This window comes from Herpailurus yagouaroundi, unplaced genomic scaffold (assembly GCF_014898765.1).
Source record: "Herpailurus yagouaroundi ecotype Mexico unplaced genomic scaffold, PumYag 189, whole genome shotgun sequence".
Lineage (NCBI taxonomy): Eukaryota > Metazoa > Chordata > Mammalia > Carnivora > Felidae > Herpailurus > Herpailurus yagouaroundi.
The window spans coordinates 12,426,825-12,446,216 of record NW_024412420.1 but is presented as its reverse complement, the minus strand read 5'-3'; the positions used below and the strand labels follow the sequence as shown (position 1 = coordinate 12,446,216).

Below are 19,392 nucleotides of genomic sequence, written 5' to 3'. Positions count from 1 at the left end.
ACACACACACACACACACACACACACACACACACACACACAGAGGCATCCTCTCCCTTTTGTCCTCTCTTGGAATGGGTGTCCCCTCATTTATAAAAATTACCTGGAAGGAATGAGGCTGCCAGGGTTTGTTCTAGACGATTGGTTCCTGTCTGGGGGAAAGGAATGGCCTCTACTGAATCTGACCGGTGTATGACCGTTGCCTTCCAGCTGACCCCAAATCCCATTCCCATCCTCCTGACTCTATAGACTCCCATTGGGGTTATTAATGAGAGAAAACACCACCATCATCATCATCTTCGTCATCACAGCACAGTGTGGACCTGCTTGTTAACATGAAATGGGGTGGTGGGGACAGGTTCTGCTTCTCTTTCGTATCATCATAAATAAGAAAAGATATTTTCCGATGGTATCCCCCTCACTCGCCCTCTTTGGTTGGGTCAGAGGTGAATAATTGCTCTTTGACAGGCATTGATCAGTTTCATCACACTGTTTGGGCAGCCTGTGCCCCAGGCCTATATTCTCCCCACTTACTACCCCTGCATTACCTCCCAAATAACCCGCCCATCCCCCCACACAGCCAGGCTGAGGGTAATGGTGCCTGAGGAAGTCCTAAATGGACACTAGATGTCACCAAACACCTCCTTTCCCTCAGAGCCCTGAAATTTAAAAACCAAAAAAAAAAAAAAAAAAAAAAAAAAAAAAAAAAAAAAAAAAAAAAAACAAAAAAAAAAAAAAAAAAAAAAAAAAAAAAAAAAAAAAAAAAAAAAAAGAAACCCAACCCTTCATTTAAAGCAATTGAAGGAATTAACTTCTCTGTTTTTATGAGGCTTGTTGTCACATTCAACTAAGCACACTTAGAAGAGCAAGTACGGCTGCATTCAGATAATTTTTACAACATACAAATCTCTTCTGGAGGAGAGGGGGTCAAGGGAGGGGAAAAGGTCTACTCTCTTTAAGTAGTCCTCTGAGGGAGTGGGTGGAGAACACGGGGCTTTAAAAACCCTATTATAACAGACATAACACAGTCCAGGTGTGCCAGGAACAGACCCGCTGCATCCAGATTACAAGGAGCTGGGTTTGGAGCTGGGATCCAGCCTAATTTTAAGTAGCTTCAATCCCTCACTAGATGCTAAATGTCACTCAGGGCGACAAAGTTGGTCTATCCTCATCCTCATAAGGCCCAAAGGCTTTTGACAGCATCACGAGTGTGATGTTAAACTTAACTTTGCCTGTAAGGCTCTCTGTTTCCATGTTAATAGCACTGGCAGAGAACACAACAAAAGCGTGGTGTGGTCAATGAGAACATCTTCCCACCCCAGCTAAGCCACCATATAAATATAAACCTTCCGTGGTACCCAGCTGGTTGCTCCAAGGCCGATCGCCATGGGGTTAAGTAGTTGGGCAAATCTTTGAGGGGTCTAAGGCCAAGAACTGAGGCACAGCACATAAGCCCCAGAGATGTAGCCTACTGACTCACTTTACCTTAAATAGAGGATCTCATTTAGGGACCTTGTCTCCTTTCTAGTCAATTGAGAAAGAGATTCTTTTTCTCTCTTTAATTTGCCCTGATCTGCTGGAGCATAGGAGGCTTAATTTTTTTTTTTTTTTTTTTTTAGATTTTATTTTTAAGTAATCTCCACACCCAACGTGGGGCTCAAACTCACAACCCTGAGATCAAGAGTCCTTCACTCCACTGGCTGGGCCAGCCAGGAGTCCCCAGGTGGGTTAATCTTTAAATGGGCGTTTACTGAAGTTCTCCCGCACAGCAGAACAAGCACCTTTAGTCCTTAAGAAAAAGGTTTCCCTAGTGAGAGACCTAGGAGCCAGTAAGAGTCACTTCTCTGAAAGTTGGGACTTGTGACTCATCTTATCCAAGTAGGGGCTTTGTACCTCCCTTTCTTCCACTTAAAATAAATGCCCATAGCAGTGCTGGTCCACAGAAGGGTCTTAGGGTCTGCAGATAAAAGGAACTAAGCCAGGGCACAGCGTTACTGCACGGAGGGTGATTCAGCACCTGCCCTGTCATGCCTGGTGCCCAGGCTGAATGGATTTTTGGAGTACACCTGTTGTTGAACCCCTGCCAAGTACTGATGGCCACTAACCCCCAAATCACTTTTCCCCGCTGTTGATGTTTGGAATGTCAGACAGGACTGAGCAGCAGCCGGCGTGTATTTCAAACACAGCAGATGGATTTTTATATTAGCTCCTATTTCATGTTCAGGCAGAGCGACCGCCACACTAAAACCGCAGCCTCAATGCTGCCGAGTTTGCTTCTGTGAGATTAATTCTGTGAAATTAATTGGGACAAGATTGAAAAGGAAATTAAAATGCAGCTGAGTGAACAGGCCTTTCAAACACCTTTTTCCTGCTCTATTCAAACTTGAATTCTGCGGTGGTCGCAGGCATCGTGGGAAGTAATTTACGAGAGGCAGGCTCTCCGGAGCCATCGGTTACGTATGAGGAGACCTGCACAAGCGCCACAATCTGGAGCCACTGAAGAGCGCTAAACACCCCGCTGTGGCCTGAGCTGCGTCCCTGCAGCGGGTGGAAACGGAGCTCAGTTCTTGGACCAAAAAAAGCTGTTCGGAATATATCCGGGCCCAGAGAACATCCGCTGGACGCACAGATAGGCTTCGTTATTAAAATCTCCCTTCAATATATTTTAAGACCCAAATTGGAACTCGGTGGATTAAGTGGGCACGAAACTGCATGGGGCCTAGGAATGGATGGCTGTGTTAGGGGAGGTCAGCAGGGCTGCTGCCTGCGCCCCGTTGGTTACTGTTTCAGAGCTTGGATATGTGGCTCTGGCCTCTCATCCAACGAGAAGTCTGAACAATCCATCAATTTTGTCAGTGACACAATCTCTCAGACCAGGAAAGGCTATGTGGATTTCCGTGTAGGCCTCTGCACTAGATGGCTTTCTACTTCCAAGTAAGAAGCCTTTGTGCTTTTGAGTGTCTCTGTGAAGAGTTCTCGGTGGGACAGGCTACCTGGTTTTCCTCCCTCACTCCACCAATAATTTACTGAACGCCTAGTATGTACCCCGTATTGACCCCAGCAGTTTACTTTATTGTTAGCAGAAAAGAGATGAATGTAATAATAGCTGCCTTTTCCTAGATGCCAGGTACTTCTTTACACACACTCTCTAGGGCAAGCATCAGAACCCCTATGAACGGAAGTTATTCCCATTTTTACAGATGAGAAAGCTGAAGATAAGCAGGATTGAGTGACTTTGCTCAGGGTCATGTAAGTAACTCATCTGTTACTGACCAGCTTCCTTAAGAATAGGACAGGTGATGGGTATTTGGTATCTTTCTTGCCCAGCCAGTCATCGTCTCTGGAAATTTTATTTTAAAAAGGACAAATAGCTCTCTTTCTGGGATCATTCTTGCCTAAAGACCCTAACAGTCTCTCCCGGCCCTAGTGTTCTAGGATTCAAGGTTGGGTCATGTTTGGGCAACTACTAACAATAGCAGATGCCCAGGAATAAAGCCCCCACCCCACCCCACTTCCTCATCCAGGGTCCACTGCCTGTTCTTAGCCTGCTCCCACCGTATTTCTTTTCTTTTTTTAATATATCTTTTTTTAAGTTTATTTATTTATTTTGAGAGAGAGAGAGAGAGAGAGCAAGCAGGGGAGGTACAGAGAGGGAGGGAGAGAGAGGATCCCAAGTCGGCTCCGCGCTGCCGGCTCAGAGCCCCATGCGGGGCTCAAACTCAGGAACTGTGAGAGCATGACCTGAGTCGAGACCAAGAGTTGGATGCTTAACTGACTGAGCCACCCAGGTGCCCCAACATATTTGTTTTATCATGGAAAGAGAGTGGGGAAAGCCAGAGGCATTTATGAGGGCCCAAAACAAAAGAGCTTATAATTGAAATTTCTAAATTCGTTTAATCTGAATACATAATTAAAGCTAAATGCATTTTTGTGTGGGATTTCTTTAGCAGTTTTGCGGGATCTGTCTCATCATGTTTACAACAGGAATGCTTGAGGTGGAAGGAAACTTAGAGGTCACCCAACACAACTGCCTCATTTTACAGGTGAGGAAACTGGTCGAGGCAAGCTGAGCTGCCCCAGTTGTGTCTTGTCTTATGTTTCTTGGGGGGAAATAGACTTCTCCAGGTTCCTAAACCAGCAGGCCTTTCTTCCCTTAACAAAGGTTTTTCGGTCAGAGAGAAAAGTAACACGTAGATTTCTGGATACCATTTTTCTGGACTAACCTCGACTTGAGTCAGTTCTTTTCCTCCAGGTGTGAGAGGCAGGTTGCAGAGGATAACTGATTCCAACAAATCAAGCCGGTTGGGGTTAAAGTGGAATGAATTTAGGATTCATATGAGAAAAGAAAATTGTGGAGGTTAAGAGTTATTGAAGGTCTGAATAGACAAACAGCTAATGGTGGAGGGATCTCCTTTCCTATCTGTCTGAATTGTTTCATTTGTGCTTCTTAGAGGCAAGGGAATGGATTGGGTGGCCTTTTAAGGTTCCTTCCTGTCCAAGGACTGTTATTGAGTTAGGTGATATAATAAAGGTAAATCCAATCCGAAATGTTCCCCAAGCCAACGTTAAGTGGAATGAAGCTTTATGAGGGAAACTCCAGTTGAGTTTCTAGCTTCTCATTTCCTCCTCTGACATGCAGGGATTAACAACATGGAGAAGGGAGGCAGCTGGTGTGGCTTTTGGGGGGAGAAATGCGCTACAACAATGGTAAGGGATGAAAATAGACTTACAACCGTCCAAAAGATGGAGAAAGAAACCAGACAGAACCAGAACAGTGACGTATTCTCCCTGAATCAAACTTTGATATATTAGCTTTCCGTGAGGGAGGAGGGGGAGGGGGATTGGTTAAAAAAACAGGTAGGGGAGGCTCTCCATGTTCTTTGGTATCTCTTAAAAATACAACAGCCGTGGTAACTGCAGACAGCTCTGTACTGCAGGGAAAGTCACCCCACAGCCCCTTCTAAATGGAGGAGAGGGACCCCCAGTGAGAAGCCATTAACAAAGGCAAAAAAGACATGCAAAACAAACAAAATAATCATGACCGAGAGAGAAGGCCAGCAGACAGTCTGGCTCTGTTCTCCCCCCTCCTCCTGCTGCAGGCACCTCAGACAATGTAAACAGTTAATTTGTTCACCTGCAGGCTCTGGGCAAACAGAGGCCTGGTCACACCTGAGTGGATAACTCGATTACCCCTGTAATGCCAGCGTGGTAATGTACACAAATTCTATTACAAGGCAAACCTTGCTTTCGGGCATTTGAAATACCAATCAGGCCAATGTCCACTCCCTTCTTTGCTTCCAATTTATTCTTGGTGTATTGGAGCTGCACCAGAATGGCACCAGGATAGCACTGAATTAGGGCTCTGGAAGAAATCACTAGAAGATTGTGATCTCAGTCAGCAGGGCTTGCAGGCTCCCTACTCTTCTGCAAAAGGTTGGGGTCTGAATTTGGTCCTCGTTCTAAGGGGAACGGTTGGAAACACTCAAAGGTACGTTAAGTCAGCCCAGTCTGTTTCCTAAGGCCCTTATGGTATATTTCAAATTGAGACAAACCCTTGGCCATTGATAGAATAAAGATAAGTGGCAAACGATGAGTTAAAAATACAATGGGTTTTCAATTTGCCTTTACAGAATCCACACACTAATTAAAGAGCAAGGTGTGTCTATTCCAAAAATGTGTTTGATTGACCTCATAAAGAACTTTTTAGGAAGTTATTTCAGGGACAGAACCTATTTCCTTAGCTCACGTATATAGAATATGTATAATCTTTCTTTATAAAGATGATGCTACTGATCCCTCAAACAGTAGCCCGTGAGTTCTGAATCTTCTTCACATTAGTGATGGATCTGCGATAATCTATCCTTTTACTTTTTCCTAATTCTTTTATGATCAACAACACTATCTGTGAGAGGGTTAGTTGGGGCTAGGGGTTAGTTAACTTTATGACTGAGGAAGAGAATAAAGTTAGCTGGCCCTTGTGGGGTTGGATTCACTATCTTGGCCTTATCAACACTTGCTCACACTAGTTGAGCCAACTAGCTCTGAACTCATCATTAGTATACCGCAGTCTTCTTTATCTGTAAATGACATAAAAATGTGGTTTACGGAGCCAGAATGTTTTCAAGAGTATTAATACAGTAATAAATTATGTACATAATGATGACCTTTTAAGCACCATAAGACCCTAAAAAGAATACATTTGATTGGCATAGTTTTAGTGTCATGTCTACTTTATTGCATTTTTAAATTTGAAAATTAGTTCCTGAACCTGAATTTTCAATTAAGCTTTTCCCTAACAATTATAAATCAGTGGGAGTTTATGAGTGAGGGAGACGTATAATACACACGAGAGAAATGTATGACATGGAATGATTCTGTAGTTATGGTGACTACATCATCAAGAATGAAAAAATCGACTTTTGATCCAAGCCCCACACTCTATGTCCTTACCTTGCTCAGAATGTAGATGAGGTCACCCCGTTGGAAGGATAGTTCATCTGGCTGGTCACCATGGCAATCCCATAGGCCCTGGTAATAATTGGTATAGTCCACTGATCAAAGAGAGGAGAAATCAAAGTTAAAAGGACTCTGTCTTTTTCCATAGAGTCCACATTTTTGCTGCAAATGGAAACCAGAGTTCTGATATTGCCCCTAGGAAACCTAAGATTCAGAGGGGTTGGGATGAGATACAGCCAAACACTCAGCATGAGCAAAGGACTGTGGGAAAAGGAGATCATTAAGTAACATTAAATATTTACAGATCACCCTTAGTCAGATGCTATTCAACAATATGACAAATACATTCATTTATTAATAAAAGAAAATCAGGCAGGTAAGTTTTTGCTTGGTTTGTAAATAAGCAATGCAGAGATTTCCTGCCAGATATTTTTTGATCCAGGGCCTCTAAACTAGCCAGTGCTTCTCTTCAACGTGCATTTCAAAGAATGGGATAAATCTCCGACTTTTGCCCGTTTACTGAGAGGCTGAGTCAGCCCACATGCATCTGTATCACAGTCTCCCATGTGGGTCTCTTCTGTTACACGGGAAACTTCATCCTGGGCACTTCCCACCCAGGTACTATATGAGGTAATCCCCAATAAATACGGTTACGAAGAACCCAGGCTTTAAGTGGAACCAAGGGGTGTCTCATCCATTGCAACTAAATTCTGGGTGGGCTGGCCCTTTTCCAGCATCTCATTTGTAGACCCTGAACATGTCTGCCAAGATTTATCTGCAAACCCCCAGGGGGACAGAAACCAAAGTGATCTGCATTAAAAATGAAAGCAACTGAAGACGACACACCAAGCGTTTGAAGCAGCTGGGGAGATTTACTGGGCTTCTCAGCAAGACTAGATGGCAGTGATGCCACAGGACAGCCATTGATTCTTAGCAATGAAGAATCTGTATTGATCTTCTTCTACCCGGAAAGGTTAAACACTAGAGCACAAAGTGGGAGAGGATCTGGGGATTTGAATGGCAGGAGAGCTAATGCCCACCAGACCAGGGATGATGTGGCCGCGCTACCGTTCCTTAGGATGCTATGCGTGAGCGCTGTCAGCAAGACACCCACCAAAAATGAGATTCTTATTGATGGCAGTCAGGAGTCCTGGCTTCTGATGAAAACCCAAGTGACTTTTGGGCACCCTATTAACACCAGTTTCTACCTTTCCCTTCATTTGTTTTGACTCTCCCGGGAGGAAGGATAGTGCTGGTCCCTGAGGATGAGGACAGGTGGAGGAAAGCAGGTGGGCGGTGCGGGTGGGCAGAGGCCCTGGCTATGTTTGCTTCTTAAAACGCTCATTCCTCACTTACCAGCAGTTCAAACAACAAAGGCACAGGAGAACCAAATCCCTGTATGTCTAAGAACTTTAGTAGGAACCTTAAAGTGCGCAAAACTCGAGGAGGGACAGAGCTATGTAATTAAGGCTCGGATATTGCAAACAGAAGTAAAAATGTTAACCATATAGAAATCAGGCATGTTTCCCTTTACAAAGATGATTGTTTATATATGCAGTAGACGACAGAGGGCACAGCTACACTGGAAAGAACGTGTTTGGAAGAAAAATACACTGCGAGAAAAATGCTGGAAAGACAAGGCATGTGTTTTGGGGGATACCAGGGCATGGAATAATAGAGAAATATCAGTTCCTGAAGAATGAAAATAGTTTTCTCAGAGGATATATTAATGTATTTTTTAGTCATAATGGAGTTGATTAATCACCTGAAGATTTGGACAGAATTATAAATGAAAAGTATTTTGACATCAATATTCTTCATGCATTTATATATTACAGAGAAAATGATTTTATAAGAATACATTTTTATTTTTATTAAAAAATTTTTTTAATCTTTATTTTTGAGAGAGAGAGAGACAGACAGAGTGCAAGCAGGGGAGGAACAGAGAGGGAGACACAGAATCTGAAGCAGGTTCCAGGCTCTGAGCTGTCAGCACAGAGTCCAATGCGGGGCTTGAACTCACAGACTGCGAGATCATGACCTGAGCTGAAGTCAGATGATTAAACCGACTGAGCCACCCAGGCACTGTCCCCGACCCCAATTTTTTTTAAACTTTATTCATTTTTGAGAGACAGAGAGAGCCAGAGTGCGAGTGAGGGAGGGGCAGAGAGAAGGAGACACAGAATCGGAAGCAGGCTCCAGGCTCTGAGCTGTCAGCACAGAGCCCTTCTTGGGGCTAGAACCCACAAACCATGAGTTCATGACCTGAGCCAAAGTTGGATGCTTAACCGACTGAGCCACCCAGCTGCCCCTATAAAAATAGATTTTTAAAACACAACTTGACATTTCTGAATGGTAAGAAGGCTAACAAAGTTGTCTTGGTTTTTTCTGGCCTAGCAGATGGTCACTGTGGGGTACTGTTCCTGTGCCTGGATATGGGATAACTCTTAACATTATGAGTACTTTTTGGGTATATATGTAAACATCGATATTGGACACATAAGACACCAGGGAAGAATACCTGGAAAAAGATCTATTCTAAAAGCACATGGAAAGCAAGAAGCTAGGAGGAAAACAAAAGCCTTCCAAGAACAAATATAGAAAATGCCCCTGGTTCTTCAGAAGCTAAAGGCTAAAAGAAGATAGGGCTCAGGGATCCAGCAGATAATTTACCCAGCCCAAGAATCAGAATCGGCAGAACTAGCACCATAAAAGCACAGCTTTGAAAAATAAGCAGAATGAAGAGCTAGATATGGGGAGTTGCTCCCCAAACAGAGGTATTCTGGTACTGGGAAATCAGTGAGAAGGAACGCCTTAGCTGGACGAGACTGGGCCGTGTGTGTGCAGACATCCTGTTTGACATATGTGTGACTCACCTTTATGTGAATGTGTGCACACGACCTCACTACATTCCTTCCTTGGCATTCGACAGACACATACAGTGCACTTACAAAGTGTCAGGGACGGTGCTCGATGCTGGCAATTCCGCACTGGCCACACACAGAGTCCCTGCTCTTAGGCTGCCGTCCAGGTGGGGAGGCACGGGGACACAAAGAGTCGCACAGATATTTACTTATTTATGATTGTGGTAGGCCTTCCAAGGCGAAGCTGAGGGTGCTGTGTATAATAGGGAAGCTAACCTCATGGAAGGCTTCCCAGAAGCTTTGGTTGTGTTATAAAAACCTGACCAAGAGTGGGTAGAGGTAAGGCGGAGGAGGGCTTCATTCCTGCTGCTTTGCCTCAGGAAGGCCTGGGAGGCCTGGAAGTTTGCAGGGCCAGTCCAGCTTCTCCCTAAACTTGACCAGGTCATTCTATAAACGAGGGAATGCATGAGGAGGCTTTGATGTCTTGAGATCAGTGAAGAATTGGGAGCCTGAGAGGGAGGATTTCCTCTGTGGGCTGGACCGAGGCTCCTTGAGGGTTACATTACTCTAGCAGCAGTCTGAGATCAGAAATGGTGCAGCATTCTGACCATTTAATTAATTCAAAGCATCCTCATGCTCATTTTGGGGACATTATTCCATCTAATTATTTTTTTTCCAGTCTGTCCATTTGGAATGAAAAACAAAAGAATAAAGCTTAATGCCAGCATTTCTCAACGTCTCTCCAAAAAAACGTAACTCTGCACTAAATAAAGCCTGGTAATTCAAAAGCAAAGCACTAATATATTCAGCATAAAACAGACAGAGGACCTAAAGCAATAATGACACCACTAATAACTAAAACAGTTATAACAATTAACAACAATTACAATGATAGAGAAGCTAATGGGTATGATCACTGCATTTAAATTGCTAGCAGAGCTGAGAAGGACTTTTTCTAGAGAAAAAAAGGGGGGGGCAGCATCTTATTTTCTTTACCCCACCTAAGAGAAGCTAAGCTCCCAGCAAACAAAATGTCATAGGAAGAAAAGTGACGGTCTAAGTTTACAAACATATTGTGTTTTTCTCTCTTCTCTAGGTGTTTGTTGCAAAGCATTTGCCATTCCACACCAAGTTCTTTATAACCAGTAATAGTCATTTCTCCTGTAACTGAAGCCAGGTTGGTACTACTGTTGACAGACTCAGAATTTGAAAATAAACCTCTATGATGTGGAGAGTTCTAAGGTAAAAGGACCAGGATACCTTTCTGCCTCTCTTCCTCCTTAGGAAGGGCAGAACTTGACTATGTTCCTTCCAGAGTTCAAATGTCACCTTGGGCTTTTGTTTGGGAGACACTGGGTAGCTACAGAATTCAAGCTGTGAACAAGGAAAAGAGGCTAAAGGCAGGTCAGCATGTTGTTTACATTTGCTTGATGAGCCAAAGGACTGTGCTACTGAGGCCTGGCAGTGGGTGCAAATACTCAGCAAATTATGGAAACAAGAGACAGAATGAGAAGATGGATAGAGCCCGTCCTTGCTAGACCGTGGGTAGGTGAGAAATGGGCGTAGAAGGCTAAGGCAGTGACCCACTGGAAGAGACTTGACTATTCTCTAAGCCAGGCCGGATAAGCCCACCATGTTCATTCAGCCCACCAAAGCAGACTCAGTCTGACACCGTATTAACCATTTCAGAAGGAAAGGTATAAAAAAATCTGCCAAGTTCCACTGACGATGATCCCAGAACAGGAAGAGCAACTGAACATTGCCATTTGCTTGTTTTCATGGCCATTTAACCTTGAGTTTTGAAGTCACTCTGGTCCTTAATGTTGTAAGTAGGATCTTGAAGTGGAGAACATCCACAGATCCTGAGTTTCATCTCCTACGCTCCTTTTATTGGGCCAAAACTGTTGCTGGCTGATGATCAACTCACATTTGGCCTTGGGAAACAAGCTTCAAAAAGTAAGAGCTGCAAATACCTCTGTGGCTTCCCTCAGTTTCTTTCATGCGATCACTCCATTAGTAGATGCTAAAATGGAAAAAGTGCCTCGGAAATGGAAGCTCATGAGTGACCGCTTTTCTGCCCTGCGGAAATTACTACATAGGGGCTCCTTTTTTTGGCTGACTTTGCCCATGATTTTAGAGTGAAAACAACTGTTTCGAGATCTTTCTTGGTCAGATATTTGATGTACTTAAGAATGAGCTGTGCCTCCAGCTTGGCTTTTTATTTGGCATGGCATACCCAAGCCAATGGCCGGTAGTTTTCATATAAACAGCACAGGATGAGTTTTATTTTTGGTTACCTGCACACTGCCTTCTCATGATAGGGAAGGGAGATAAACTCTCATCACGGAAGACACTTAGTGTTAGACTGTTAGGCTGATGGGTTGCAATTTAGTGAGAATCTGAGGTGCTGAAGAGTCACTCATTAAAATAACCCTGTTACTAACAGTCATGCTGTAAACTGAGCTCTTTATAGATTGAACAATCAATACGACAAGGCTGTGATAGATTTTCTAGGTAACAGAATAAAATAAAAGAAATTACATCCTACAGGGTCATTAACACCCAATGAGGATAAACTGAATTCCTTTTTTCCTCCTCTTCTGATAAGATCTAGTTGGGCTTTAAAAATGTTAGCAATTCCATTATGGGAAAGCACAGCGTTTCTGGGAATAGGATCTCTGGAAGAGTTCTGGAGAAAAGTATGTGGATCTTAAAGGTCATCCTGCTAGTCATGGTATCTTTTAGGAGAAAAGTCATCCCACTCCCCCCCACCCCCCAAAGACATGTGACACCTGAGAAAAACTAAGTGAAGCAAACCTGTGTAGCTTGTCTATTACGTAAGAGTGCACACTGTCCTAGAATTCCCTTCATATTCCCTAGAATATGCCTTCAGGGGGCTGCCCACCCTTCCCTTGGACCTCTACGTTTTATTGTTATAAAGCTAAGAGATGCCATTTGGATGCTCCGTATTTGTCGCCATTTCTATAGCTCCTTTGGAGAAAAGGCACTGTATAAATTCAATAAATAAATAAGTAAACACAAATAATAAAAATTCCTGCCTCAGATTCTGCAGAGAGAGCAAAAAGTCCTCCTCTGTTTTTTAATCACTAAGTCACCAATCATTATAACTGGTGGGAAGTATAAACATAAACCATGGAAGCATATTTAGAGCTTGCTACACTTCAACAACACCTATTTTGGAGGCAGGAAGCATGAGGAACAAAAGGTTTTTTTTTTTTTTTCTTTTTTATTTATTTATTTATTTAAAAAAAAATTTTTTTTTTCAACGTTTTTATTTTATTTTTGGGACAGAGAGAGACAGAGCATGAACGGGGGAGGGGCAGAGAGAGAGGGAGACACAGAATCGGAAACAGGCTCCAGGCTCCGAGCCACCAGCCCAGAGCCCGACGCGGGGCTCGAACTCACGGACCGTGAGATCGTGACCTGGCTGAAGTCGGACGCTTAACCAACTGCGCCACCCAGGCGCCCCTTTTTTTTCTTTTTTAAACCTACTTGAATTAGAGCCATTGGAACAGCTAAGAAATAAACCTTCTCTCACCATCCCCCCACCCAAGACAGAGCCTCAGAAAGAAAGGTGGAAAGAGGAAATGGGATGAGGGAGGAGTCTGAAATTGAATTTCAAATGTTTATTTATTTTTGAAAGAGAGAGAGAGAGAGAGAGAGAGAGAGAGAGAGAGAGAGAGAGAGTGTGTGAGCAGGGGAGGGCAAAGAGAGAGGGAGAGAGAGAGAATCCCAAGTAGGCTCCATGCTATCAGCACAGAGCCTGATGCAGGGCTCAATCTCAGGAACCGTGAGATCATGACCTGAGCTGAAATCAAGAGTTGGACACGCAACCTACTGAGCCATCCAGGTGCCCCCTGAAACTGAATTTTAGACTTTTGCTAGAGACTGCTGCTTCCTGAATGGAGTTTAATATAAAGTTGGGCACAGGAAGCTTACAGTTTTCTACCCTGGCCTGTCCACATTAGCTGTTTTTCCTGCACTGATGATGGGAGTTGATTGAGAAAAGGCATGGAACGTAGATTGGTCAGAAAACAGATTTTCTGTTGGAATTCTGCACAGCAAGTAGGAAACAGTAGAAAATAGGTTTCAGAAGGGACTTCATTATACGTGTTAATTATTATGAAGCGCTTACTGAGAGCCACACTAATCCCGTACCACCCTTGCCCCAGTTCTTTCTTTCTCTCCTGCTTTGGCACATGACTTCTGATGCCATCTCTTCACTGTCTTTTCTCTCCCTGGGAGAAGTTGGGCACTTAAATGAAGTTAGGTCCTTCACTAAGCCTGTTACGTATTCACTTCCCATAGAACATGAACCTTAGGAGAAAGGGGCCTTGCTGAGTGGGTAATGAAGAGAACAAAAGGCACAAGAAAGGAAGAGAGAGGAGAATGGGAAAAGGAAGGGCCAGGGAAATGGAGAGGGACCAGGGAGGGAAAGATGGAAAGAACTCCTAGGCTTAAGACTTTCATAGAATCTCTAAGAAGAAAAAAATCAGCTAGTATCCAAATCAGCCACGATTTAGGCTCTGCTGATGGGATGAATGTCCTTGAGGTGGCCTTTGTGATTCACATTTCTTTACTGACAAGGACGGAATAGGTCCTTGGTCCACTTAAGGAGGCTTTAGAGGGGCATCTGACCTTAAGAAAAGATGGGCTCACTAACAGCCTAAAGCATGGTTAACAGTCTGGGATGAATAAGATGTGATTTTGTATTCAACAAACCTGTTACATATTCATTTCCAAATGTGCCTGGAATCAAAGCAGGCCATCAGAAGTCAGCATCACCAAGCAATTCTATCCTTCACCCCATGTTCACTTTCCAGATCTGACACATTTCCATTCCCCTCTGAACTCGCAATCTCCGGGCCTCTCAGAGAGGAGACATTTCCATTCTTTCCATTCTCAATCCTCTGATCTCTTAGAGATGAGGCAATTCTATTTTCACTGTACTGATTTAGGAAATACTGATAGGAAAAAAATAAATATCTGCTTTGGTTTCCTACCCTCTGTCAGATAAATCTTAGCTGTTCTGGGAACATTAATTAAGGTGAATGGGTGGCTGCTTTTAAGGTTGAGATATTTCCCTATCCAGTCATCTTATTTGGGGCTTCTGAGGCAGACACACCAGCACCCTCTTAATTAGTGAAGCCCGAGCATCCTACCCAGTGCCTATATATCTGCGAAGCTCTCATACCTCCTTTATGTGGAGTCCCAGTCTCATCCTCTTCCAGATCGTGCTCTTCATCTGAGGGGATAAACACCAGCAGCATTAGCAATTAGTGGTCAAGTCTTATACTATTTATGCCAATGGGGGTCTTCTTTTTCAGAGCTCAACGTGCTCTTTTCAAGGCACTAATTGGTCTTTTTTTTAATTGTTTTTTTTTTTCACATTTTTATTTATTTTTGAGAGACAGAGAGAGACAGAACACAAATCGGGGAAGGGCAGAGAGAGAGGGAGACACAGAATCCGAAGCAGGCTCCAGGCTCTGAGCTGTCAGCACGGAGCCCGATGCGGGGCTCGAACTCACAGACTGTGAGATCATGACCTGAGCCGAAGTCGGACGTTTAACTGACTGAGCCACCCAGGTGCCCCTCTTTTTTTTTAATAGTTATCTCTCATCTTAAAATTGGCCCTTCTCCTTCCCTCCTCATTTATTTATTCATAAACATTTTTAAGTGTCACTATATGCAAAGTGCTACGGTAGGAACTGGAGATTGCTGCAGTGGGTAAGACTGGCGGGGTCTTACCCCGGCGTCCTGTGGCGCTTCCAATCCACTGGATTATTCAGGCACTAAATATCTCTGTCACTGAAATCTTAATCCTTTCCCTCAAGCTCTTTCTCCTCTCCTAGAATTCTCTTCTAAATGTCTTGTCTCTTTGTAAGTGTAAGCATCCAGACTTACAGTGTGTGTGTGTGTGTGTGTGTGTGTGTGTGTGTGTGTAGCTAAGCATGTGTTTAAACCCTCCATGATTAATTAGTCCTTAATGTATCAAGTTTTGTTCAGCTGTAGCAGAACCTGGTCATGTAAGTAATTTTATGTTTCTAGTACTTGGGGCTTGTAGTTATCTTTTTACTGTTGTTATTTAGCCTGCCTTGTTTTTTTTTTTTTTTAATTTTTATTTATTTATTTATTTTTTCAACGTTTATTTATTTTTGGGACAGAGAGAGACAGAGCATGACAGGGGAGGGGCAGAGAGAGAGGAAGACACAGAATCGGAAACAGGCTCCAGGTTCTGAGCCATCAGCCCAGAGCCTGACGCGGGGCTCGAACTCACGGACCGCGAGATCGTGACCTGGCTGAAGTCGGACGCTTAACCGACTGCGCCACCCAGGCGCCCCTAGCCTGCCTTGTTCATTAGAGTGTAAGCTCCTAAGGGCAGTTGGAATGGTCTTTTAATTAATTGTTGCAGGTACACAATGGGTTCTAAGTCAGTGCTATTGTCTAACTCTGATCAAGTGTTTATATGGTCAACGTCACCACATGATTGGCTTGTTTCTTGCCCTCATTAACCTGTTTCATCTCATACTACCTGCTAACATGGGAATTGGGCCTTTAGAAAGAAGGCATGAGCATCAGAATCATATTAAGCCATTTTATACGTGGAGTAAAATGAGCAAAATTACAGTTGCTCTTCTCCTTTTCATCACCTCAACTCCCTCACACACACACACACACACACACACACACACACACACACACTCTCTCTCTCTCTCTCTCTCTCTCTCTCCCCCACCCCCCCCACACCCCCACACACATACACACATGGACACACACACACACACACACACACACACACAATGAATGGGGCATAATAAGCAACAGTTTGAGGGCTGAAGACTTTGGTTTTTTTGTCCACATATACTTTCTCTCCCTGGGAGTTGGGGCACTTATCTGACTGGTTTCCCCACAGTTATGCCACTAAATGAAACTTTTGAGGAGATGGCTTGGGGACAGTTCCTTTTGTTTTAAATATAAGTTTTACAGAGCAATTTGAATTCTGGTATGTCAGAGTGGGGGAAGTAAATTCTAAGCTCATGAGTAAGAAGAAACAGCACAAAAGTATATGAGAGCACTATAGAACATTAAAGAAGTAACTGATTTCACATACAAGATGGATGATACGGTTTCCATGCAAAAATAAAAAATTAAGGGATTGGTATTCTGGAGAAACGAGTCATATGTCGCCAAGATTAAAAAAAATACCAGGGTCGCCTGCGTGGCTCAGTCGGTTAAGCGTCCGACTTCGGCTCAGGTCATGATCTCACAGTCTGTGAGTTCGAGCCCCGCGTCGGGCTCTGTGCTGACAGCTCAGAGCCTGGAGCCTGCTTAGGATTCTGTGTCTCCCTCTCTCTCTGCTCCTCCCCTGCTCATGCTCTGTCTCTCTCTGTCTCAAAAATAAATAAAAACATTAAAAAAATTTAAAAAATACCTTACACATAACCTATATTTGCCTTAAAAGATTCCATGGGGAAAGATCCGTGGGGAAAGAACTCAGCTCTTCTTACCTTCACATATGGCTTCACAGCAGAGAATTTCCTACTTCCCACCTGTAGTGCTCCCCATCCCTCCCCCATCTCCCCAGGAGGGATAAAGATGTGAGATAATGGAGGAGTGAAATCAAATATCGGAAATAGACCGTGCTGAAATAAATCACGTTAAACATCATTCTTTGCACATTGTCTTCCTATCACTTGCCCACTTCCTTCCTTCCTCTGCTGTGATGCTTTTCCTTTTTGACATGGGACCAATTTCACAGGATTGAAAACGCTAGAAGAAGAGTTGGTGCGGCGTCCGTTCTTGAGATACCCAATGATTTGGACAGGGAGCATCTCTTCTGCTGATAACCAAACAACTCAATCACAAAGACCAATAATTTGCTGTGCTTAGGCACTTTTGCAGGGAGGGTTTATTCTACCTCTGCTGTCTGTGCACAGATGTCTCTTCCTCCCAATTCTAATCAATGTAAATTGGGTCAGATCTCCGCTGTGAATTACAAATTGGATCCGAAGTTGGAGGGTCACCGTGCCTGTGACTCCACCTCCTTCCCACCACCATTAGATGGGAAGCTACACCAAAGATCTTTTCTAAATAAATCAGACTTTATTGTAAAACTCGGCCACTGACGAGACATAACCTCATTAGCATTGATTTTAAAATAAATTATTGAAAGTGGCTTGCCTGCTCTTTGCATTTGTAAAATAGGAGAATGTAAATGTATTTGCAATGATAAAAATGAAAACTAAACCTGATTCCTTTATCCTTTCAGGCAACAGCACTTAATCTAGTCATGATACAAAAATGGGAAAAATAAAAATCTGTTCTACGCAGTTCAATTCCAGACCAGATACTCTGATTTCCATTGCGCCTGTGGAGTCACCTAGAAAGAAAGCAGAATGCTGGCCATAGATCTTGTGTATCATTCGCCACCATTACTAAGCTCTTCAGTGATGGATGGGAATGGGGAAGCTCTAATCCCCACATCTGTTCTATCTAACGTTGACCTTCCCGGGTGGCTGAGAGTGGGCTCAAGTCAAGAAGGCTAGCTACTGATGTGAGAGGCTGGGTGCTGTGCCTTTGAAAGTGTGAGTATGGAGGTATCATCAACATAGTGGAGGCAAATGCTCTCTCTATAGCTGGTTGTGAAAGGCAGTACCTCTCAGCACCTTCCCAGCTGCAGGGGGGCGGGGGCGGGGGACAGCACAATACAAACAGAGAGGCATACACTTTACCTCTGGTCCTTCAACCAAATCAAACTGGCATCCTTCAAATGCCAACGCTGAGAAAACTGATTTCATGGCAACAGAAAGAAATGTCTCTTTGCTCACAAAAGAGGGTGGGTTAAACAGCTAGATTTCTCATTTTTTTTTTCCATCTGTAAGATGAACCTTTCATTTTAAAGAGATTATTTTGAAAAGAAATTTTCTTTAGGCTAAAGAGCTTGTTGAACTTCTTTATGAGAATATTAGTAGGCATTTTAGTATTACATCTACTGGAATACATCTTCATTTAAGAGAGAATTAAAATTTATGTGCTAGCTCAACTTTAAACAGTAATAGATTATAATGGTCCTTGCTCCTAACAGGGCATATGGGACCCCAACCTTACATAGGTTTTAAACAATTAACCTCTGAAGATTACTGTCCACTTATTACGTTAAATGCTCTACTTGATTCCCAAATATCTCATTTCAACTGGGAAAACAGTTGAGGAAGATTCTGTTAGTTGTGTGAACATGTAAGAGAACCATGGGGCATCACAAATGAGCATCAGTATCCAGAGAGTTGATTTCAATCAACCGTCTTGGCACAATGTCAGGGACACTAATGAGAGGCTGAAAAGAACAGGACACTGACTCCACCGTGGAGGTGCAGAGAGGGGCTGGCTTCCCATGACACCTGGCTCCTTTCTGAAGCGCTGCTGTGACACCGGCTTAACTGAGAATAACATTAAAAAAATGACTAGATCAGAAAGAGGGAAACCACTTCCCCCAAACAAAGCAAGGTGACAGAAGCTTAAAAAATGCCAAGTGTATCAATGTGCAACCAGATGTCAAGGTGCTCTGGTGACAGACGCAAGAGAAATGCAGATAGACTCAGGGTATAAAGAGAACGTGCAGGAAAGTGGAAATAGAAACCACTCCACGGCATGCACAGATATGCTATAAATCTGTGGGTGTTATAGCACCTCTTCAGACAATGCGGAAAAAATGAGCAAGATGCTAATAACACACTTAATCCTCTGTTGTATAGTTGGTAATCTAAACTGTTACTTGAAAATATTTGCATCCTATCTCTGTGGTATGGGTCTTGATGTAAAAGATATTAAATCCAATTTGCGCTAACAGCAGCACGTGGAATGCGCTGAATTTAATTCCACCAATAATAATTGAGCACCTACTAATTGGAGGAGAAAGACCTGAATATAAATCACCGTGGCAAAGGCTAAGACGGAGCTCAATTCCTGTTGAGTATCTGGGGGGGGGGGGGAGCACAATTCGAATAGAGATTATTATAATTAGCCGATGGTTTTTTAACCAAATCAAACAAGCA

At 43.3% G+C, this 19,392-nt stretch overlaps 1 protein-coding gene across 1 annotated transcript in view; it reads right to left on the bottom strand.

Annotated features, from left to right (window-relative positions):
- Positions 1-19,392, bottom strand: part of SKAP1 (src kinase associated phosphoprotein 1) — a 291,445-nt gene that overhangs the window by 16,476 nt on the left and 255,577 nt on the right. Inside the window, exons 10-11 of the mRNA XM_040497891.1 lie at positions 14,535-14,585; positions 6,450-6,550 (exon numbers count right to left, since the gene is read on the bottom strand). Coding sequence (XP_040353825.1) covers positions 6,450-6,550; positions 14,535-14,585 — 152 coding nt within the window. The remainder of the gene's footprint in view (positions 1-6,449; positions 6,551-14,534; positions 14,586-19,392) is intronic.